The sequence below is a fragment of the Zootoca vivipara genome, chromosome 16 (assembly GCF_965207765.1).
Source record: "Zootoca vivipara chromosome 16, rZooViv2.hap1.1, whole genome shotgun sequence".
Classification (NCBI taxonomy): domain Eukaryota; kingdom Metazoa; phylum Chordata; class Lepidosauria; order Squamata; family Lacertidae; genus Zootoca; species Zootoca vivipara.
In genome coordinates this window covers 8,780,395-8,804,858 of record NC_142599.1, presented here as the reverse complement: position 1 = coordinate 8,804,858, position 24,464 = coordinate 8,780,395, and the positions used below count along the sequence as shown (strand labels likewise).

Below are 24,464 nucleotides of genomic sequence, written 5' to 3'. Positions count from 1 at the left end.
TAACTGTTCTGGGCCAGGATCAGTTCCTGACACAGCAGCGTATCACAGCGAGTAAAGGGATTAAATCAAACATATACCCTTGCAAACTATGGGTGGCAACAAGACTACCATTATGAAGGAATACTGAAGAGTGGCAGATCAAGTCTCTTGCCTACCTTCTTAAAGTAGCTTCCCAGGCAAGTTATGCACTGAATAGCATCACTCTATAAAGATTGCAGCTGTTGGTGCACGCTGATACACACAGTCCTGCTTGGCGTTCACAGCTTACTGTCTCGTAACACTGAACTGTTTGATATAAACCCGTTGCAATTCTGTAAGGACAAGACCAATGCTCCAGTTCTCAGCCCAAGTATGTTAAAGGATGTCGGGGACTGCATAACCAATGAAAGGCTTTAATCTGCTTAGGAGGATAGATCTTAATGTACAAGCAAAAAGCTTGGGGGGGAAGAGAAGTGAAATGGACTACAGTGGCACCTCTACTTACGAATTTAATGCGTTCCGAACACACATTTGTAAGTCGAAAAAAATTGTAAGTCAAATCCCATAAGAATGCATTGGGAGAAAAAATTCGTAAGTAGAAGCAACCCTATCTAAAAATTCGTAAGTAGAAAAAATCCTATCTAAACCGCATCCAAGATGGCGGACGGAGCTCCATTCGTAAGTAGAAACATTCGTAAGTAGAGGTACAACTGTACATTATTTCTCTCCAGCAAATGTGGTGCAAGGGGCCGTGGCCCACAACCTCTTGTTTTGCACTGAGGAGAAAACCTTCCACTACTTTCCTGCCTTCAGAAACTCCCTACACTCCCTGAAGCAACTCACTAAAAAACAAACAAACTTCTATTCGTAGGAAGAGAATGTACACAAGCAAGGAGCGTTGCACTGGGCCACTGCATCCCAATGAGTCCCCACCCCATTCCTGAAATAGTCTTTGAACAATATCTGGTAAAGATGGATACAGGGTGGTTTTCTTCTTTCACCATGCAGCTTGCAAAACGTCTGTACCTTTTGAGGAAAATTGAATGAATGTCACTACTATACTTTTATTGTTTTTAGGTAAGCCACTTACAAGATTTTTTTTTAAAAAAATTATCAAGCAGAACAAAAAATGATAACACATCTTTTATATGTTTCAAACAGCACAATTTGATATCTGCAAATCATACTAGTAAGTCTGATTTTGCCAGATAAAGCAGGTGCTTTTCATCTCAATTTTCAAAGCCATTCCCACCTTCGAGAACAAGGTGGACTTGACTCCTTCATAATCGTAAGTCCACTTAGGTCTTCATCAGGATGCAGCTTTGCTTGCTGAAAGTTTTTGACTGTGTCATCATGTATCATTCACCCAAAAGCAGAAAGAGAACCAGAAAGATCAAACTGTGGGTGATCAAGCTGAACTGGGTGATCAAGGAATAAGCTCTCAAAGTACTTTGGAACAAAGCAAAGTCGGGGGGGGGGGGAGAACTTGAGTCGCTGGTGGCTAATAATATACAATTTACCATGTCATTCACAGCAACCAATTTAATTACAAGTATTGTTGTTCGGGAGCAATTGAAGATATTCATTGTCTAACTTTAAATTTGCATTTCCATGTGCTCATTAATAACCATGAACAGTGCTATTTTAAAAAAACAAAAGCTATTAAGAAAGATTTTAAACAAAGACATCTCATTTGCATACAATTCCAGTTATTTTTAGCACAGGCATGGAACATTTTTGAAGTCTCATTCATAGGACAATTTTTTTTGTGGGGGTGGGAAGCTGAGCACTTAAGGCAACCTTCCCCAACCTGGTGCCATCTGTTCCGGTTGGAGCTGATGGGAGTTGTAGCCTAAAACATCTGGCATCAAGTTGGGTAAAGCTGCCTTGCTTGGAACAGGTACTTGGCTAGGGCATTAACACAAGTCCCAGTTCAGTGGACACATAAGTGCTATGCAACTGGCTGTCACAGATACACCTCTCTTCCCACAGTTCATATATTTTAGTCTCTTTTCTCCCAGGCCATTCACTCTTAAAAGTGAATGGTAACCTCAGGGATGCATGAACAGTTTCTTGGAGAGACAGAGACACATTTATTCCCTTCCTATCTGTTAGCTGACTGAGTCAGGGATCACAGTGCCAGTCTTCTGCCATCTCCCCAAGAGTTCTCTTTCGTGCTGGAGGGAAATAAGACATCTCTCTCCAGCCCTCCCCACTGCCCCAAAGCTTTATGCTTCCATTGCAACCTCTATCCTCCTAGGCACAGTAAGTTATATTTATGGGCCCCTGAGAGAACCCAAGAATGTGAGAGCTACCGAGTAAGGACTAAAGTGAGCACTGGCTGTCTTATATACTTCAATTGTACTTCTAGTGTATTGGAACACATTTGTAAACAGCAAGCTATTCCACATAAAATATGCAGTAGGCCACAAGGAAAGGAGGGGCAGGTATACACCAACAGCTTCATTCTCTGCAGGGTGATGCTGTTTTTTAACAAGGAATACAGTGGTGCCTCGCAAGATGAAATTAATTCATGCTGCGAGTCGCTTCGTCTAGCGATAGTTTTGTCTTGCGAAGGGCAGGTTGCCGCGGCAACCCCCCCAAAAAAACCACCGAAAAACTTCGTCTTGCAAAGTGTGGCCATTGAAAACTTCGTCTTGCGAGTCACCAAAAACATCGCAAGACACATTCAGCTAGCGAGTTTTTCGTTGCGCAAGGCATTTGTCTTGCGAGGTACCACTGTATATCCATGGGGTTCAAGATCCCAACAGGTTAAAAATAAGCAAATACTCCTTTAACATGGGCTAGGGCAGAACTTTCCGAACTTTTCATGTTGGTGACACACTTTCCAGACATGCATCATTTCACGACACAGTAATCCAGTTTTACTAGCAAACCGGAGGTTAAACTAACCCCTTATCAAACCATTTTCGTGACAAGCCTATACACTGCAGCCGACACACTAACATGTCGTGATACACAGTTTGGAAAGCTCTGGGGTAAGGTTACGCTTTTAAGCATGGAGATTAGTGGAAAGGATTCATGCAGGGCAGGCATTTCTCTTTCCTAGTAAAAGGCTATAAGAGGAGGGAGATGGTGCTAGGGAAAGGAGAAGGTATGGCTGAGCAAGGGGAATAAAGGTAAAGGGGCCCCTGACCATCAGGCCCAGTCGTGCCCGACTCTGGGGTTGTGGCGCTCATCTCGCTCTAAAGGCCGAGGGAGCCGGCGTTTGTCCGCAGACAGCTTCTGGGTCATGTGGCCAGCATGACAAAAGCTGCTTCTGGCGAACCAGAGCAGCGCACGGAAACGGCGTTTACCTTCCCGCCGGAGCGGTCCCTATTTATCTACTTGCACTTTGATGTGCTTTCGAACTGCTAGGTGGGCAGGAGCTGGGACCGAACAACAGGAGCTCACCCCGTTGCAGGGATTCGAACCGCCAACCTTCTGATCAGCAAGCCCTAGACTCTGTGGTTTAACCCACAGCGCCACTTGGGTATAGAGGAATAGAGGTAGCCAATCTCAGAATGTATATGGTTAATTTACTGCTTATTTACAGTAAGGCTTAATCAGATTTGTAGACCGTAGCCTAAATATCTATAAAATGCCATTGTGTTTGTCCTCCAACCTCACCTTCATTTCGAAAGTTGCCATTACTAAGCAATAAAAGAGTGTCTCTATTTTCCTTGACCCTTGTGTGGCTTCTGTAAGACTTGAATGGTGGCTGGTAGGCACCCTGAACAGGAGGACTCCCAGGCCCCACTTGTGACCAAAACACACTTTTCTAGGATTCTACCGGCAGCCCATAAAACAAGATGACTAAAAATGTGTGCGCGCTGAGTAGCAAGAGCAGAACCTAGCAGTAAGGAAATTCCACAAATATTGAAGGAAGCTCTTTTCCTAGAGCATAAAGAAGTGTTAAGAGCTTTTGACCAGCATATGATCGTGCCATAGGAGACAAAGCAGAACTGAAGAGCAGAGAACCCTATGACAAGAAGCCAAGCGCTAAAGATTTGTCGTTATTTTCTACCATCGCACTTCCAAAGCAGCCAAGAATTCCTCCCTATTAAGGTTAACCTGATTTGTCAGAAAAAAGCAGGTGGGTCAGCGTTTTCCAGACATAGACTTGTAAACTCAAATTGAGGGGGGGGGACACCCAAAGGAAACCATGTGAACAAATGTCCAACAGGAGCCTAAAACCTTTGCTTCAAACCCAACTGATTAAGTTTACTGCACATGGGTACTAATAATTTGCCTTCAATGAAATATGCCTGCATTTGCAAGTATGCAGACTGTGGCATTATCAGGCACCACAAGGCATGTGTTTACACTGCCACAGCTGCTTCTAACGAATGCTTGGAGTTAACAGTTCTGCAAGAGTGTCAAGCAACTCTTAGGAACTCTCCTCTGCACCTATGGGAAATGCAAGAAGGGAAACCATAAAACCACCCACACCAGCTGCATGCCATCTCCCGCCTGTGAAAAGCTGAATGGGAAAGGGCATGTGTGAACCTGAGCTGCGGTTTTGATCAGTCCTCAGAAGAATTCCCATGTAAAAATACATCTGGACAGCCCACTGCCTTCAATTATGAGACAGGAGCTGCCCTAGATAGAGAGAAGTGACATCCTAAGGAAAAGGTAGCTTCCACCCCCGCTACGCTTGCTAGTTAATGTAAGAGAAACACAAAGGTAGTCTACGGACTCTGCCTCAGAGGTATAATTCTCTGCGGCAGCTCATTAATAATTTTCACCCTTCAGCAAGAAAAGCAACTCTGGTTTGGGTGAATACAAGAAGGGGAGAGAAAGGTTTTCAAAAAAGATTCCTTGGCATTAATTAAAGACTTAAATCTACTGAACATACATTGCACGGACACAATTAGCAAATTAAAGTGGAAGAAAATTCACTAGCCTACAATGGAGTTATTTCCCTTTAAGGTTTCCTTCATTTAATATAAAAAGACGATACCAGTAATAGTGAGCAATTTTTAAAAGAACTTTAGTGTGTTCAAAACACTTTATACACGTATCTTCCCCATGTTACAGATGTCTAACTGTCTTTAGCCAGAAGTTGGACATTTATTGTAGCCAGTCCCATGCTATAAACCAGGCATAGGCAAACTCCAGCCCTACAGATGTTTGGGACTACAATTCCCATCATCCATAGCAAACTGGACCAGTGGTCAGGGATGATGGGAATTGTAGTCCCAAACATCTGGAGGGCTGGAGTTTGCCTATGCCTGCTATAAACACTCAGAGACTGGTTTTGACTTCTGTCTCCTGAAGCCTTTTTTTTTCTGTTGGCGTGCCTTTATTATTACCCCCACATTGCCTAGGGAAGATTCAAACCCAAGGAATTCCTTATTTGTACTACAGCCTCTATGCTACATGAGTTTACAAAGGCACAATTGAAAGTTTAATTTGCCACCACAGAAATATGTCAGGGTTTTGGCACAGCTCTACCTTCATTGTTGTGAAATACAAGTTTGCAGTACAGAATTTCCAGCAACGAATCCCACAAGCATCGCATTCTGTCCAAAATGATGTTTACTTCTCCATGATGGCAAAAAATCGCTATACCTCAAGGACCACCTCACCCCATATGAACCTGCCTGGACCCTGAAATCATCCACTGAGGCCATTCTGCATGTGCCTCTTCCGCTAGAGCTCCAGAGAGTAGGGGGGGGGGGAGAACGGGCCTCTGCTGTGGCTCCAAGTTTGTGGAATCCTCTCCCCAGGGAGGTTCAGCTGGCGCCTTCTTTACACACTTTTAGGTGCTAGGTGCTAGGTGAAAACGTACCTCTTTAACCAGGCATTTGGCTGATTGACATTTAATGCCCCTTTAAATGTATTGTGGAAAGGGGGGGTTATTGAGTTGTCTTTGTTTTAATTTTCATTACGTTTTTTATGTTGATATTGTAATGTTTATGTTGTAAACCACCCTGGGATCTACGGGTGTAGGGCGTTATACAAATTAAATAAATAATGAAATAAAAATTAATATTTTGACTGAACCAGCTCAAGACATCCTTATCAAAAAGGCCCACTGGTAGGTTCACCATTTTCTACACTAAAGAAAAAATGAGGGGTGGGATAGACCCTGCCACCCACAGAATGACTAAAAAAGAGAGGCAATATTAAAGAGTAGCTGTAGATTAAATAAGTGCTTGATTGTGCCACGGCTGCAACCAGTATTTCATGAAATTGAATTACAGAAATTCTTTACTATTGATTTATAGGGCTGTTATTTCAAAATACGTCAGAACTAAAAAATATACCTGTACAGCTGTAGACCTTTTTTTAAAAAGAAGATCGTATACTATTTTAAAATCAATAAACCAGACGGCGATCTGGTTTAGCATAGTACAAATGTGAAAATACAATATATATTTTCAACATGGGAAAGTGTTTAAAGCTATTTTTGCACAAAAGATTTTAGGAAAGCAAATAAAATAAAATGGGAATAAAATTGGCCCACAACTGGGTATGGTCAGCAAGATAATCACGAAAGGCTTTAGGAGTATTGATCACAAGAAATTCTCTCAAGATGGTCCACTAGCTGCAAGGCAGCTGGCTTTGGCAGCCGCCTGTAAAAATTGTTTAATGATTCAGTTTTAATTGTAGTGTGGTAGTTCTAATAATCATCGTGTTCGGTAACAGAAGGCAACTGCCCTTCTAGAAGACAACTGCCCCTCATTTCATTGATCCGTAGAGTCGCTTAAAAGAGTAAATTGCCACAATTGTTTTACTGCCCAGAATTATAATTTTCAAATTCTTGTTCAATACTGCAAAGACGTGCAGAATACTGAAAATATATCCCCCCAAATAAACAGGATTCTAGAAGCTCTCTGTTCTGCCAGAAATTCTGATGTGAATATTTGCTTAAGTACTTAGAAAAAGAATTTAGAATACCTTTTTAAACCGGGCTTGTAAATAAGCCCATAGTCTGCATCTGTATTGGAGCTATTGTAAAATTTTGTTATTGTTTTACATTTGTTCTAGGGTTGCGATAGTTTTGTTTATAGTTGCATACTTTATTGTTGCAACCCATCCTGGGACGTTGTGGTGAGGGGTGCATAAGAAATCTAGTAAAATAAATAAAATAAACGTTACTAGCCTCAAAAGCAAGAACAATAAACCTGAATTGCCTGTTGGGAGGGGATGTCGGCTGTGTTCCCTCCTCCAGCAACCTGCTGCATTTCTATGAGGGATATGGAGGACAACTCTGGAAGCCCAAGGTATTTCCTTGGTCGATACAAAGCACAGTATTTAGAGTTTAAAAAACAAAAGCAATATAGTATCCTAGATTTTTTTTAAAAAAATATTCCCATTCAATCTTTATTGAGTAAGACCAACCATCTGTCTAGTTCAGTATTATCTACACCGACTGACAGTGGCCCTGCAGAACTTGAGACTGGGAATCTTTCCCAGCCCAACTTTGAGATGCTGTGGACTGAACCTAGATGCAAAGCAGATGCTCTATCTCCGAACCACAGCCCTATTAGAGCCCCTCATGAAAACGGGAAAACATTCCAAGCATTACCTTAAGGAGGAGGGGCCACAGCTCAGAATATGCTTTGCATCAGAGGACCCCAGGTATAAACTCTGCTATCTCTGTTCAAAGCAGATCTCAGGAAACAGGGTTGTAATGTATTTGCGTGAAGACCATGGGAGAATAGACTCACCTTACCCAACTTGCAACTTCTAAAGGAACTGGATCCCACACTTCATTAATGTGTCACAGGTGGAAGATTACTGGGACAACATTCTCCCCACCCCGTAAGTGGTGATAAACAGCTTGAAAACAGCTTGACCTACCACAGTAATGGCCTTTGCATCTGAGCCCACAAATGTCCTTCCACACAAATCCTTACATTTTCCCTCACTATAATGGTTTTTAAAAAGATATTCTCAAAATGCTCACTTCTGTGTCAGATACTGAGCTTCATGTGTGCATAATTAGATACACAGTCCATGAGGAATACTAAGAGGAATCTCCTCTTCCCCATAACCTACTGATCTTAGCTTCTAGAACTGTTTCCTTCCTTCCTTCCTTCCTTCCTTCCTTCCTTCCTTCCTTCCTTCCTTCCTTCCTTCCTTCCTTCCTTCCTTCCTTCCTTCCTTCCTTCCTTCCTTCCTTCCTTTTCTCTCCATCTTCAAACAGAAGCCCTTGGATGGCTGCTGCTAGCCATCCAATATTCACTTGCTCCGAAGACTGAGCAATATACAGTTTTATCTTCTTATGAATTTAATTTGACTTTGCTAGTTTTTATGCACATGCTTCCAACTCTCACCAGCTAGGCCTGCTCCAGCCCATCGGATATTTCAACTCCCAAGGATCTTCTGAGGTTGCCCCTGGCAACCTAGTACATTTGAGTTTCCATCCTTTGCCACTATCTCAGATATTGGTTATTTCATTTAAGAGCCACCCAAACACAATAGTTCAGTGTTTCCCAACCAGTGTGCCTCCAGATGTTTTGGGACAACAACTCCCATCATCCCTAGCTAGCAAGATCAGTGGTCAGGAATGATGGGAGTTGTAGTCCCAAAACATCTGGAGGCACACTGGTTGGGAAACACTGCAATAGTTCTCTGGGTGACACACAAATTTATTTTTAAAACACATTTTAAAAACTCAACAAAAATTAGAGCAATGAACACTTTAATGATATAAAAAACTGTTTTGAAGCAGATATATCAAGATTGAAACATCGCACACAATACAGAGTCGAAGCAATGAATTTCACACAGCTGTAGAAGCATGCTACAACCACAGTGTAATGCGAAGATTAAACATTTGGATTTAAATCTAAAGATTTTAAAAGGCCTGAGAAAATAAAAAGGCCTTTTTCTAGTACCAAGAAGGCATTAAGGTGGGCACCAAATGGAACTCTAGTGAGTACTCTCTGTACAAACAACCTTGGCAGATAAAAGTAATTAATAAAACAAAAGCCAGATGCTTACATCACTCCTGAATGCACAGACACTACTGAAATCAAATGATGTGCAACTGGCAGAGTGACTGCACCCCCATAGCCTCTCAGACAGCCCCCCTCTCTCACACTACTTGCCTAGGGCCAACTGTGTCCTTATCCTTGTCCAGAAACACCAGCAAAAGCTTGCATTTTGCCTTAAATGCCTTGATTCTGATAAAAAGCACTTCCGAATCTTGAATTTAAGTGAAGCCTGAAGGAAATTTTTTTTGGGGGGGGGGAATCTCACAACATTTGTAGCTTTTAAAAAGAGATTCACATAAAATATTCAGTTTACACAACAATGTGAAATCTCAAGTTATTCAGGTACCATTTAATAATTTGTGGGAGTGTGTGTGTTTTTTGGGGGGGACACACACTTATTTTTTTCCTTAGTGCTTTTAAACTACATCAGAATTTCAAATGCTAGATCTAACGTGAGCTAAGTGGTACAAACACTGGACAAGGGAGAGCAGGGTTCAAATCCCTGCTTAGTCATGAAGCTCACTGGATGAGTCACTATCCAGTTGAAGTTGAACTACAGGATTATTGTAAGAAAAAAATAGAATAGCCCCAAAATGAGCTCCACGGAGGAAGGGTGGGGTACATATGTTAAAGAAAATGAGAAATTAACCATGGGTGTGATTTGTGTCAGAACACAAGATGCAAAAGGTGTACACATGGAATCAGGGGATGCCACTGCTGAAACTTCAAAGGATGTACAGCGAAGGATGGGGAAGCAAACTTTTCACTTTTTTAAAAGGGGGGGAACATCGGAAACAGAGTGTTTTGGCCCAATTTAATATTTCTTTTATAACATTTCAGTAACTTTGATGTAACCCAACATGTTATTAATTTCAGATCTATTTTCCCTCTGGAAAAAGCTTTCACTCAAGTCTAATAAATACTAACATTTCAAGCAATGCTGGCTTTTCTCTCCTACCCTGCCCCAAGCAAAGTTCTTTGCAGTATATGCCACTATGGTTGAAAACACCTTTGCTTTGCTCACCTCTATATTGAAGACATGCTCCTCCATTTTCTCAACCTCTGCATCTGCCAGGGGATTCTTCAGGTTCTGCAAGAACAGTGCAGCTTTCCTTTTTCGTTCCGCCTGAAGCTGCTTTTCTTTCGATTCCTTGGAGGCTTGGGCTAGCTTTTCCCTTGCTGCCGCTGCTAATCTGTCCTCTAGTTTCTGCTTTGCTAGGGGAAAACAGGGATACAGAATGTGGAGAGTTTACAAGGAGGTAACTTGCTTATCACATTAGGAGGTCAACGGTTTCTTAGCCTGAGCTGCACCCTTGAGTCTAGAAAACACATGTCTATGTAGCTCCTAAAGAGCACCTTGGGATATATATATATGCCTTAAAATGCAGTAGATGCTGGACAAAATGAAAGCAGAGGGGAGAAAACATTTGGTTGGGAGAGATTAAAAGACAAAACAATGTAAGATTATGAACACTGGACTAGGAAGAAAGGGGGGGGGAGATGAGTTTTGTAATAGAGAGTGCAACAGAAACTGAGAGTTCGGTTCACCAAGAGAGAGAAGTCACAGAAATGAACAACAGAACTGGAGAGGAGGTTTAATAGGAATGTCAGGACCACTGCTTCACCTAACTCAGAACTATTCAGGGTTTCAGACGGGGATTCTTCCCAGTTCTATGTAGAATGGCTTTTCAAATGTAAAGAACTGAACTACAAGCCTTAAATTAGTGTCTGATGAATGGAGAGACTGAGATGGGGAACAGGGAGCATGCAACATAGATAGATAAGAAGGCACAAGACCATGGCGAGACTTAAAGGTTAAAAGGAAGAAATTGAAACTTAATACAAAACAATAGAGGAAGCCAGTGGAGTGAAACATATAGAGAGTAACATGATTTAAGTAAGAAGAAGAAAAAGTTAACAGCCTGAGAAATCCTTTTGGATAAAGGTGCATGCATTGCTTGTGTATCTGCAAAATTTTGTGGGGTGCATTCTTGCTTATGAATAGATAGGACTGGATGTGATCTGCTCTGGATGGGGTCACACTCCCTCAGAAGCAGCCAATACATAGCTTGGGTTTTTTTTTGGGGGGGGGGGTGTATTAACACTGGCCTGCGAGCGCTTCAGTTGGAGAACAGCCTTTACCAAATATGTCATGGGCTTTGAAGAAACTTGATCTCAGGACGCAAGGGAGAAACATGCTAAGAGGAAGGCACGCTTGGCAAATCCACACCGTGATAAACTCCCGCCTGGAAACCAGTCCCCACTGTGGAAGGATGTGTGGATCCAGAATTGGCCTCCACAGTCACTTACGGACCCATTGTTAAAATCGTGTTTATGGAAGACAATCTTACTCGGCTACGAGTGATCGCAGAAGAAGAAGAAGAAGAAGAAGAAGAAGAAGAAGAAGAAGAAGAAGAAGAAGAAGAAGAAGAAGAAGAAGACTTTTGTTTGAGTCTCAAGTAGCTTTGGTGATGTGGAGTGCCTTCCATCAGCCCCAGTTGGTGGATCAGTATACCCTTCTGGACAGGGGCAGCCTAACATCCATTGCCTATGCCCTGGTAATCACTAGGTTGAATTACTGCAATGTGTTATAGGTTGGGTTGCCTTTTAAAACAGTTCAAAAAGTACAGCTGAAGCACAATTTGGCAGCTGGACTGATGACAGGGGCAAGGCAGTCTGAACATACACCGCCATTTCTGGCCCAACTAGTTACGGGGCTAATTTGAGGTGCTGGTTTTGACTGACAGCTGTATGCAGCTCAGGCCATTTCAGTGGTGGCACTATGCCTGTGGAATGCACTCGCCAGTGAGGCACAACTTTACATATTTTTAGGTACCAGGAAACAACTCTTTTTCTTTACTTGGGCATTTGGCCCTTAATTTGAGATCTAAAGGTAAAGGTAAAGGGACCCCTGACCATTAGGTCCAGTCGTGACCGACTCTGGGGTTGCGCGCTCATCTCGCATTATTGGCCAAGGGAGCCGGCGTATAGCTTCCGGGTCATGTGGCCAGCATGACAAAGCCGCTTCTGGAAAACCAGAGCAGCACATGGAAACGCCGTTTACCTTCCCGCTGTAGCGGTCCCTATTTATCTACTTGCATTTTGACGTGCTTTCGAACTGCTAGGTTGGCAGGAAATTTGAGATCTACTTGTATATAATTTCATGCCCACTGACTCTCCCCGACCACCTAATCAAGATGGTTGGACAGGAATGTGGACGGGGCTCCCCGCACAGAGTTTGCAGGCTATATGTATAAGCCACATGGTTTTTAGAAATGTACCTGATGAATTAGCCTAGAAACTAATAATTTCAGAGCACAGATTTCTCAAAGCATTGACAGAACCTGTCTCTTGCATTATGCAATAGTATTCTGTAATTCCTCAGTGTATACAGAGGCACCTAAATTCTTCACTCTTGAGTATCTTACAGACCATATGGCTGCAACAGCTTCAATACATCACCACTGGCATTTCAGAATTATGAGAAAGAGCAGCAGCATGTAAGTGCAACTGAAGACTTGCCACAAGCTAGGTTATAGAATTCCTCGTGGAAATGCTAGCTTTTTGCGCCCCCCAAGCATTTTCATTTCTCTTTCAGAAAAAGAAAGAAGGCAAAATAAATCTTGGCTACTTTTAAATGTGCTTAATGTAATTTGTGACTATGCCAAATGCTTGCTGAGATGAGGAGGACAAAAGAGAGTAGCAAATTCTCCCCTGCCCCCGGGTCTATTTCCAAACCCAGCACTCTACAGGAGTGGTTCCCAAAGTGTAGTCCATCAGCTTCATTCAGGTGGTCTGCGGTGGTGACTAAGTTTTAGCATATATTGCTATAATTGATAAACGAAAGGCAGAAAAATCATTAAGTGATCCATTAAGAGCCTCAGCAATTTTGAAGTGGTGGAAGTTAGGGGTTGGGAATACCCACAACTGAAAATATGAGTAACTGGAACCAGACGTTCAGAATTACTGATGGACAAGAGTTTACACATTGGGAGGGACAATGTGGTAATTTAGCCACTTGAACAATGGAAAACATGGAACTGTGGATGGTGAATCCCAAGCTGTAAAGAGGTAATTGGTCAAATTCAAACCAAACTTGAACTTATAATGCCTTAAATCCCACTATTAGCTGAATGAAATAGCTTAATTGATTTGTGGATTATATGTTTCTTGGATTGTGGATCATGCTACTATGGATTAATGGGATTGTTCTTTTACACTAATTTACATGGGAGTAAGTTCCAATAAATTGAATGGGACTGAATAGATATGCCTAGGGTGTGCAGTTACAGAATAATGATTTCTTCAGGAGAGTAAACTTTAACATGTTCCATGGATTAACAGCTCACATGTACACATTTTCACAGAGGAACAATCATTAACACCCCAGCAAATAAAATTGAACAAGGAGTAAGGGAAGTGTTTTCAGAAATGCACTAGGAACAGAGCTATTACCCTACATACTAGCATTACTTTAAAAGCAAGAAGCACATTTTTATGCAAGAACCCAGTGCAAGAGCGGTAAAATATTTCTAACTCTGTGGCACCATCATCAACATTTCTAAGCAGCTAAATTCCTTCAAGCTCATTATTAAAGTTCCAAATATCACATTTTTCAGCATTTCACACTTTTGATTCTATAACGCTCAACTGTGACTAATCAGAAGTACGGTATATTATGTCTGTTTCTAATTTTCTCATTTCAGGTTTGGGCAAATGCTCACACATTTTGGGATTGATATACATATTAAAAATGTATTTAATATGAGCATTTTAAAAACAAGTAAACACTAAATAGTTCTTTTCTCACGAACACCTACCATTTAACCTTGAAAACTAAACATACAGCTTTCCTGACTGTTAGTTCTTTTTCAATAATGTTATAAAGAGTTTTTTACAAAATATTAGCAAATATATTTAAATATATTATAGAGCCATTTTCAGAATGAGAAACATTCCTCCTTTAATTTGATGTTTAGCAGTTGTTTTTTTACCTGCAGATATGAAATAATGAACTCATAGTTAACTATAGAACCTGACACTCCAAAAGATACTTCCTGTAGGAGAATTTTTAATAAATAATTCCATTTGGAAGTGACTTCATTATTTTTTATTAAAAACCATATCTTTGCATATCAGTAAGATGCCTATTTATAAGATCTGAAAGGCAACATATTCTCTGCAGCAACATTATGAATTCTTCATCAAATTAAACTTTTATATTTTACTGAATTAAGATGCACAGATGCAGATTAAAAGTATAATCCAATTCAACATAAGGTTTTCAGCAATTTACTGAAAATGAGGAAACAAATGCCCTTTCCCCCAGCTGCTTCCATTATTTGATTTCTAATAAATCAAATGTCAAAGTCTGGAGAAGGTAACATAATTTACCCGCCAGAACTTTATAAGAATTTTGTTTGTTAATAAAGCAGTCTATGCTAAAACAGAGAATTAATATTATGCAAGCTTTGTTTTGCAGGGGTTTCTTTCTTTCTGTATGTGCTATACACACAAAAATATTATACAACACAAGGTTACAGGAAAGAAATGAAAAGGTGAAGAAAATTTCATAGGGGTCAAGCATTGTAATATGACAAAACTTGATATAGACACCTCTGGCTGCTGCCAATACAATCTTAAGCATCCATGATGAGCAACAACAGGACCAGAAGCACCCCAGGGCTTTTTAGCCAAAACACCATCTATAATGTGCTCGTTTCCCAGGTCACAAGGCATGATGACATTATGTCAGCCCCATCAGTTCAGAAGGGTGTTCTCCAACCACATGTTTATGGGAAACCTGCAAGTAGGACATGAGCACAACAGCAATGCTGTGGAGAAACAAAGTGCTTGGTATTCAAAGACTGTACTGGAGGCAGTACAAAGCCACCACAGCCTCCATGAATCTGTCTAATTCTGTTTTGTTGTTGTTGTTGTTTAGTCGTGTCCGACTCTTCGTGACCCCATGGACCATAGCACGCCAGGCACTCCTGTCTTGCACTGCCTCCCGCAGTTTGGTCAAACTCATGTTCGTAGCAATTCTGTTTTAACACTACCCAATTTGGGACCATCCTGTGGCAGTAAATTCAAGTTTAACTTAGTGTTGTGTGAAGAAGTACTTTCTTTTGCCTGTTCTGAATCTTCTCATCTTCAGTTTCACTGGATGACCAGAACTTCTCCTTAGCCACTGCCTCACACTCTGCAAAGTTTTGCTTTGCTTTTTAAATACATCTCTCTCATGTCTCCCCCACTCGCCTTTCTTCTAAGCTAAAAATACCTTCACGTATGAGTTCTTAAAGAATCTTTCATTCACCTGCATCCAGTACCTGCTATGGACAAACACTCACCAGCAGCATCAGGATCAAATTAAAGGCTTTCACAGTAAGGCTAAAATGTGCCCTTATGTTTAAAGTTTCAATATGGCGTATATTGCCTCCATTTTTCAAGGATTTACTTCCTTTAAGTCAAACTCTTTTCCAGTAATCCTGGAACTGCTAGATCCCAACCCTAGCCCCTCGAAAGAGCTCTACTGAATGAATTATCAACAATGACCAGTTAAGACCCAGGATGATATCCACATGCTGCTGGTTGCCGAAAAGTGGGTAGAGAAGACCCAGGACTCTATAGCAGATGGCCAAGGACACTGCCCTCATCAACAATTTTAATTGCCCACAGGTTGAGCATCTCCTCCACATAGCTCAGTCCTGCTATTTATGTGGCATGTAGATTCTGGAAAGACAAAATGTAAGCATACCAGAGTATACTGCTTGAGCCATCACATGACTCTGTTCTTCTTCTATGCCGCATTAAAGCAAATAGCGTTGGAGTCCAAAGCACAAGGGCAAGGCCATGGATGGCTGCACCTGAAGATATGCCTGCCAATTCAGGGTCTCCAAATTAAGTGGTATGAGCTAGAATTTGCAGCATGTAAACAGGATGTGCTGCCCTGCTGATCAGATGACGGCAGGTGGCTAGGATCTTTGTAGTTTTGCCACGTTTGGCCAAGTGGAGGCTTCATACTGGTGGTCAGTCATAGGGCCCTTTCCGTACCTGAAAGCCTCTGAGGCCTGAGTGTGCAGGGTTCACAGCTGCCGGGTTAGCTCACAATGCCAGAAGTTCCTGACATTCTTAAATGAAGCACTGAGCACTTGCAAGGAGAACCCAGCCACCTGACCTAGTTGCTGCAGGAATAGCACCTAGTCAGGGGAGTAATACACTAATCTGAGTCTGTGCACCCACAACTCCATTGTATTTCATATCAGCCTGGGATGCAGTACACCCCTGGCCTCACAGATGAGTCCTCCAAAATTTAAAATGCACTAAGCACTGCCTCAGAAGATTTCAAGACTTTGAAGAAATATGAAGTTTGTATTTTTAAGTTGTGTACTGATGGCTAAAGTAATATAGTGTCTCTGAAGTTATGCTGCCCAAGTGATGGTGGTAATACATTTTGTGACAGCTACTATTCCAGACCTGAAGGAGCAATTAAAACTCAATTTGTTTAATTATAAGAACATTACAACACATATAAAATTGTTGAGTAGTTTACAGACCAATTCTGAAATGTGCTTCCCTAGCACCACACACTAGATGCATGACTAAGACTACAGCTACTTTGACAATCGGCATCTCTGAAACACAATCCATGTTTAGTAAAGAAAAGAAAACATGAATGAGAAGTTGTTGTGGTCCAACTCAGCTCAAAGCTTGCAGTGCACGCTGTGGCCAATTCACAGCATTCCTGGGGCCTTTGTACACTGAGCATGAAATACAACATTTCAATGATTACATCTAGTTGGTATACTGTGGATAATTTTGTTCACTTCACAACATCAGCAATTTATTTGTATCTACCATAGGCCACTGTAGTTTACAAAAGAGTTCCGGAATTCAAGATTTTTTAAAAAATCAAATCATAACTATAAGACATAACAAAAAGTAGCAACTCCCTGGTTTTTTGTTTGCTATCAATTTCCTTCCCTTTAAGTCCACTATCAAAACAAGCAGTCTGCCAACAGTACACATTTACAAGCTCTAAGCATTTCCTCTCCTCTCCACAGTACTGATGCTTTTACCTTGTTTGGCTTCCAGCTCCTCCTGTGTCAGCTGAGGCTTCTTCTCTTCAGCAGCCCCACTGGATATGGCAAATGCTGAATGGCTGTTTGAGGTGCTGCTGGCATTCTCTTGGCCTTCCTTGCCTTCTTCCCCCTCCTCGTCACTGTCATCATCAAGTTTCACACGGTTCTTCTCCAAGGGAAGCATGTCATTTTCTTTGGCCCTGATTGCAAAGCTTATTGGTGCAAAGGATGCTATTAAAAAGGAAGTGACAAATAGTGAGATATTGTTGACTAGGCAATCTATGAATCATTTTGTAATGAAAACAGCTTCACCTCTGCACAAGAGGGGAAGCAGCAGTAGGCTAAAGAGAACTCCCAAGATCAGAGAACAACAAATACTTAGCTAACCATCTCAACTGAAGATCCTCTCTACCCCCCCCCCCCCCTGAGGCTCAATGAAAACTGGCTTTGCTCAGTGGTACAGAATGCTGACTATTGGGGGTGAGGGTGGGGCAGAATAGAGTATCCTGAAAGCAGGCACAACTGGCTGGCTTGAAACCTGAACAGGAGCATTCTACACCGCAACATGTTGCCCTGGGTCTCATCTCTGGTACATTGTGCAGCTGGTGTAGCTTTCTAACAGAGGCTGTTTATCGTTGCTTATGTATTATGGTTTTATCTCATTGTTTGTCTGTGGATCTTTATGGCTTAAAGGAGGATTGCAAATATTAAACAGAATAAATATTGAAACTAAATAGCCTGCTATCTACTTCTATAGTTGTCTTAACACTCAAAACCGCTGATAAGGGGTAGGGGTGGGGGGAAGGATTACAGGCTAGGAACTTGGTTTTAGTTCACTCTTGTCTCTGGAGAAAATAAAATAAATAATTTGCAGTGCCCCAACTTCTTGCTCCTTTTCTTCCCCTCTGCAGACTGAATGCTCTGTAAAGCACATTCTTTTGAGGCTGAAAATCATCCTGCTAAACAGGATGGAAGAGCCCGCATGTAAACCAGCACCGATACATCTCTCTCCACCACATTTAAATGGTCCTGTAAAAACAGTGGAAAAACAAATGGTCCCCTTAAGTACTTAACATATTCTGTATGTACCTGTTAGGCTTAGAATATCATTAAGTTGGTGGTAGCGAGGGGAATCATTACCTTACCCTCATGGTTAAAGGGTAAATTCTGATCTGAAGATTTGGAACTACTACAAAAGCCTTTTTAGAAGGCAGGGATAGAATGATGCTCGCTTTTCTAAGATAATGTCACCCGCCCCTCCTTGCATGCATGCAAGCAGCTGAAGCTTTCCTTATAAGCAGTTGTGCTTTGAGCCCTAGCCAAATATAGGCAGCCTGCCTTTGTGTTTTGGAAAAAGAATTATGAACGGACACAAAGCATTTAGAATGCAAACTTTATAGAAGCCTTAACCGTGGAGGCCGCTAGGGCTAGCTCTATCACTCATTTATATAGCAGTCCTAACGGGCAACTGCTTAAAAAGCTTTGCCTTGTTCAGTCTTGGTAACGATTCTCAGGCAATTGGTAAAATGGAGCTGACAGAGAGATAAACTGGCCGTGAATGCCTGTAATGCCGTTCTGCTGCTGAAGCTGAAGCAATTCTGGCCCATCAAACTGCCTGGATGGGAGACTACCTGGGAACTATACTTAATGTACTTGAGCTTTTTGGAAGGAAAACAAGGTATAAAGGTGGTAAGTCGAGCCAGAATATGAAACCAGGTTTTCTAAATTTGGGTTTGATAGTCTAACGAGATCTAGCCACATGTAACTCCCGCTTTATACAACCTCTACCATTACTGATTCGGAGAGGGCCTATACACCAGTATACAGTACATCAGTGATAACAGCACCTCAATTGCATGTAGAACGTCCCAGGTTCACAAGTTAACAAGATGTCTGGTAGCAAATGATAGAAATAACATTCATCAGCTGGGGACCCTGGAGAGCCATTCCCGGTCTGAATAGAAGATACCAGGCTAATTGGGCAAATAGTCTAACCTGGCACAGTCATACCTCATGTTGCGTCCGCTGCGGGTTGCGTTTTTCCAGGTTGCAAACGCGGCAGACCCGAAGCGTTTACTTTTGAGTTTCACCGTGCGCGCATGTGCAGAAGTGTTCTGCGCGCTTTCGCGCATGCACTCTATTGCTGCTCGGGTTGCGGACTTTTGGGGGTGCAAATGGCACCCCGGAACAGATTGGGTCCGCAACCCGAGGTACCACTGTATATGGCAACTTCATACATTCCTAATGCTCAAACCTGGATCCACTGCTTGAACGTTTTCCCCCTAATGCTACAAACCATGTAATTCAATTTTTGGCCCTTTGTGGTTTATTATCTTTTCAAAAGGCCATTTTCAAACCTGACCTCTTAATTAGACAGCCTAACCCACTTGCAACTTTAAAAAAATGAAAGACTTTTTCACCTTTCCCCCACTAAATCTGACACCAAGAGGATTTGCTAGCTCACCCAATGGTACTTGGAAGATTTCATTTAATACCAGCCTCCAAAAAAATAATTACTTTGAGGAATTAATTGCATTGCAGCACAGCAGAAAGACAGGCAAAGCCTATGCATTTCTTCCTGTCTACAGCATTTCACAGCTTGCCTTGCAACTGGCAGAAACTCTTATATTGGAACATTTGTTCCCACCCTCTACTGGAAATGAAAACAGATGAACGACTCCTCCATCACTATGATCCCCTCCCCACCACCACCAAAAAGAAGCCAAACCATTTTACACAACTATGGTCTGGCAGCAGCTTCCTCTAAATTAAACACGTGCAAGGGATTGCCTACACAATTTTTTTTCCAGTTTAACTGCTGCCTACTGCGAAAAACTCTTGAAATTCAAAGGTTTGATTTTATTGGAAGAAAGAATACAGGAGTTTCATCTGGCAAGCGTTCTGCTACTTATAAAAATAAGTTTCCAGCTCTGTGGTACTGCAATCTAATCACTAGTCAAATGAATACTTCATTGAACCAAGTCAGGCCATTCCCCCTCCCCCCCATCCAGGACTTGACTTATAAGTTTTCTTGCATTCCAGGCAGAAAGAAACTAATAATTTCCCAGCCTTGATACACAACTCTTTACAAGGACTGAACTTGGGACCTTCTGTTCCATCAGTAGCTGAGCTATGAGCCTCCACTAAGCAGTTACACTACAGCCAATTCTCAAGCAGTCACGCTGAACTTGGGGAAATTGTTCTCTGGAATGGCTTCTATAAAGAACTGAAGTAATCCACCCAAGCTTCTGTATCACCCTTCCCCAATCTGGTGCCCTACATATGTTTTGGACTACAACTCCCATCAAACCCTGCTAGCACTGCACCAGACTGAGGAAGGTTGCTCTCTATCAGCCTTGAATCAAAGACGAGGGATCTTTCAAGCAGGTATGTTGTATTAAGTTGTATGATATTGAGAGAACATCAAGACATAAATTTGGATCCATTACTCAGTTCAGAGTTTTCCCTCCACCCTTCAGATGAGTTCCAAGTGTTCAAAAGATTCTTCAATGCTACTTATGGATGTATTTATTTGTTACACACACACACACACACACACACACACACACACACACACACACACTGTGTCTGGGAGTCTCTGGTTCCCACACCTACAGGCTTACCTTTCACCAGTTTGCCATCATTCCCAAATTTAATGGCCAGTGCATCTTGTTTATCATTTCCTTGGGCAGCAGATTCTAGATCTTCAGACATGTTGTCAGTGGGAAACTGGGCTTCTCCCGGTTCAGTGCTGGCAGTATGAGCAGGGACATCCTCCGATAAAGTTGCTACCTGCTTAAAGGCGGGAAAATACAAGACAATCTCACTTTCCAACTAAAAATGAAAGCCTATGGGAAAACTCAGCAATGGCCAGAGGATTGGAGAAGATCAGTTTACATCCCAATTCCAAAGAAGGGCAGTGCCAAAGAATGCTCCAACTACCGCACAATTGCGCTCATTTCACACGCTAGCAAGGTTATGCTTAAAATTCTACAAGGCAGGCTTAGGCAGTATGTGGACCGAGAACTCCCAGAAGTGCAAGCTGGATTTCGTTGGGGCAGAGGAACCAGAGACCAAATAGCAAACATGCACTGGATTATGGAGAAAGCTAGAGAGTTCCAGAAAAACGTCTACTTCTGCTTCATTGACTATGCAAAAGCCTTTGACTGTGTCAACCACAGCAAACTATGGCAAGTTCTTAAAGAAATGGGAGTGCCTGATCACCTCATCTGTCTCCTTAGAAATCTCTACGTGGGACAAAAAGCTACAGTTAGAACTGAATATGGAACAACTGATTGGTTCAAAATTGGGAAAGGAGTACGACAAGGTTATATATTGTCTCCCTGCTTATTTAACTTATATGCAGAATTCATCATGCGAAAGGCTGGACTGGATGAATCCCAAGCCAGAATTATAAATTTCAAAGCTGTCTCTGTACATCACAATGAGGAGACTGCTTCACATGTTACAGCCCCAATTTCTTACGCCAGCAAAATGAGGCCAGACAAACATGCAATGTATGAGAGTGTATTATGTTACTGAAGTACAACTCCCATTCGTTCCAGCAAACAAGACCAATGGCTAAAGCAGGCACCCCCAACCTCGGCCCTCCAGATGTTTTGGACTACAATTCCCATAATCCCTGACCACTGGTCCTGTTAGCTAGGGATCATGGGAGTTGTAGGCCAAAACATCTGGAGGGCCGCAGTTTGGGGATGCCTGGGCTAAAGGAATTGTAGTTCAACAACATCGGGAGGACCAAAGGTTTCCCCACACCCAATGTAGAGAATATCATATTGGCTACAAACAATGACCTGACATGTGCAAATCAGAGACATGGAATTTGAATCTCTCCTATCACAGTCCAAAATGATCTAACAGCTGCAACACAATGGCTTCAGTTCTTCGTAATACACCCATTACCAAACGGATACTAGCTGACCTGCCCATTTACTTGCTGTGAAACTTTCATTTTATGTACCAGTTATAAATGAACTTGGAGATTTTTAAGAAAGCATAGCAGCAGACAAAAAAGCTTGCGATGATTCAAGTATATTTGACATTGCTATTTCATGCCCATTACGATAGTCAAGAGAGTCATTAAAAAGCACTGTACTAACAGCTTTGTAATAAGAATGTACAATGAAAATCTAATATACAAAATGGCTAAGCGTAAAGTTTTTCTTTTCTTAAAAAAATGTTGAAATCTTTAAGGAACAATCTTAAAGTTTAGTTTCACTTATTGGCTGCAGCTAATGATACCAATAAAATCTAAGAGTATTTTTGGCATGCAGTTTTAAGCATTAGCAACTCCCACTGTTAGAAAAAAAAAGATGAACACATAATAAAGCTTCAGTAGTAAGAATTTATCTTCAGAAGAGAAAGGGGCACTTGAGTTAATTGGTCTAATTTATTCATGGCAGAGCAGACTTATGCCAGAGATTGCTTAGTGTGTAAAAAAAAACCACCTCAAACATATGATTTGTGAAACACAGACAATGGAAGCAATTTAAAACTGATACTGAAAGGAAGTGGGGGGGGGTGGGGAAATGTGAAGATTGCAGACCACAGACTGCTATCGTTTACTCTAACTGGCAGCAGCTCTCCAAGGTTTCAGGCCAAAAGTGGGGAAAGTGCTGTTGTGCTCAGTTCTTGTTTATAAGCTTTCCCATGGGCAACATCATAGGTCTCTGCTGCTCCTAGCAGCCTATTTCACCAGTTCGCTGAGTAGATTCCTCTACTTTTAGCTGAATATTCAGAGTCCACCTCAAACTGTAGTTCCCTTGCTGCATACAGGAGAGCTTATAAACCAGATTTTTGTAATGCCCTGAAAACCTGCCAGCATCATACACAAAGGCTGGTAAATCACTTGCTGGTTGGCCTCACACTGCAAAATTCTCTACATAACAGGCACATTTGTCATTGGACAAAAAAAAAAAAATCAAAAAATTATGGTGCTCCCACCCTTTAAGGGGGAGTATGTAAACTTCCCAGCTGGGTTATCCTGCCTGGAACCATTACAGAGGAACAGCCTAAGTTTCTAAACTAACTTAAATAAATGCCTGCAGAATTGATTCAACTACAGATTAATATCCTCTAAATTCAGACCAAGCCTTTCACTGGCTATTGCACACTCATCATCCACTCCTGCACTGAAATCTCCCAGCACAATCATCAAGAGATGTTGGAAAGCATTGGTTAATCAATTTCAACTGAGACTCTAGGGAGCCCCATATTGTATACTGAAATTATGATCTTTATACAGGACATACATATTTATGCAAATTGGTTCAGATCCCCTATGGGTTTTCAGGTGGATAAAGCAAAATGAACCGGATTCAGTTACCTGCATATCTACATTTAAACTACTACCCACCACTAGAATAAGGCCACCTCTACTTTTTCCTTTCTTGTAAGAACTGATAAAGTGCTAAATCCCAGTAGCTTAATTTCTGCAGCCTAAGACCCCTGTAAACCAATGAACTGAAATTGGGGGAAAGCTCAAAAAGTCAAACCCCCAGATCCTTTGACTTGTTACCCCACTCTGAAATAATCAGTGACAACAATTTTAATGATATTCTTTGGGACCTGAAGCATATATTTTATGCCACCTGAGAAGGCTGCAATGTTTTCTTTGATTGTGCTAGAGAGTGAGGAGGAAAGGAAGTGGTACTGGAATGAAGCAGATGGATCCATGACTGGCCCTGAGATTTGCTACTCAGCAACCTCCCACCTAATATTCCCCGGATGAGTTTAATCCCTTAAAAATCAGGTAACTCACTAATGGAAAACAGCAAGGTGAACTCTGCAGGTTTGTAAATCACAGATGTGTGAGCTTTGAGAAATGCCTGAAGTCAATGGTGTAAGTGAAATCATTACCAACATACTTTACTAACAAAACTGGAACCCTTTTTCTTAGGAACAATGAATGTGAGCCATCAATGGTATTTTAGAACCTTAAAATGTTTTGAACGCTCTCAATGGAAAGCCCTGTTATAAGAGGCAATAGTGGTTTTACTGTCACTTGAACAAGACTGGTGGAGAAATAAAGCGACTAAGAACCATTTAATTACTCCAATGCACTGCTCAGAAAAGGCTCTCAGAAACTAAAAAGTTCGTAAGAATTGATGTACAAATTGAAAACTGTACTTTAAAAAAGTAATATTCCTTTCTTTAAAAGGTTCTTTGACTGCCTCCAAGTAGCAATTAAAACAAAACAAAAAATCTGCTACTAACAGGGTTTGAGGATTTTCAATTATGGAGAGGGGCTCATATTACAGGATTTCAGATTGTGGGCATTTAAACAATAATAATTTAAAGAACAGAATAAGTTGAATGCTTACTTTTGAAGCTCCCGAAAGTGTTTAAATGACAGACAGAAGCAGCTCATGTTGGCCAGCATCTCGCAGTCAGCAGAAGCAATATTTTCAATAGAGCAACGGTTGAAGTATCA

The 24,464-nt window shown here is 41.5% G+C and overlaps 1 protein-coding gene across 7 annotated transcripts in view; it reads right to left on the bottom strand.

Annotated features, from left to right (window-relative positions):
• SFSWAP (splicing factor SWAP) overlaps window positions 1-24,464 on the bottom strand; it is a 96,222-nt gene that overhangs the window by 31,328 nt on the left and 40,430 nt on the right. For 4 of the 7 annotated variants that reach the window (XM_035099213.3, XM_035099207.3, XM_035099212.3 and 1 more), the window contains 3 exons: window positions 20,635-20,806; window positions 17,009-17,242; window positions 9,955-10,145 (listed from right to left, as the gene is read on the bottom strand). In XM_035099213.3, coding sequence (XP_034955104.1) covers window positions 9,955-10,145; window positions 17,009-17,242; window positions 20,635-20,806 — 597 coding nt within the window. The remainder of the gene's footprint in view (window positions 1-9,954; window positions 10,146-17,008; window positions 17,243-20,634; window positions 20,807-24,464) is intronic. The other 3 variants (XM_088659754.1, XM_035099209.3, XM_088659753.1) reach the window with 1 other exon arrangement.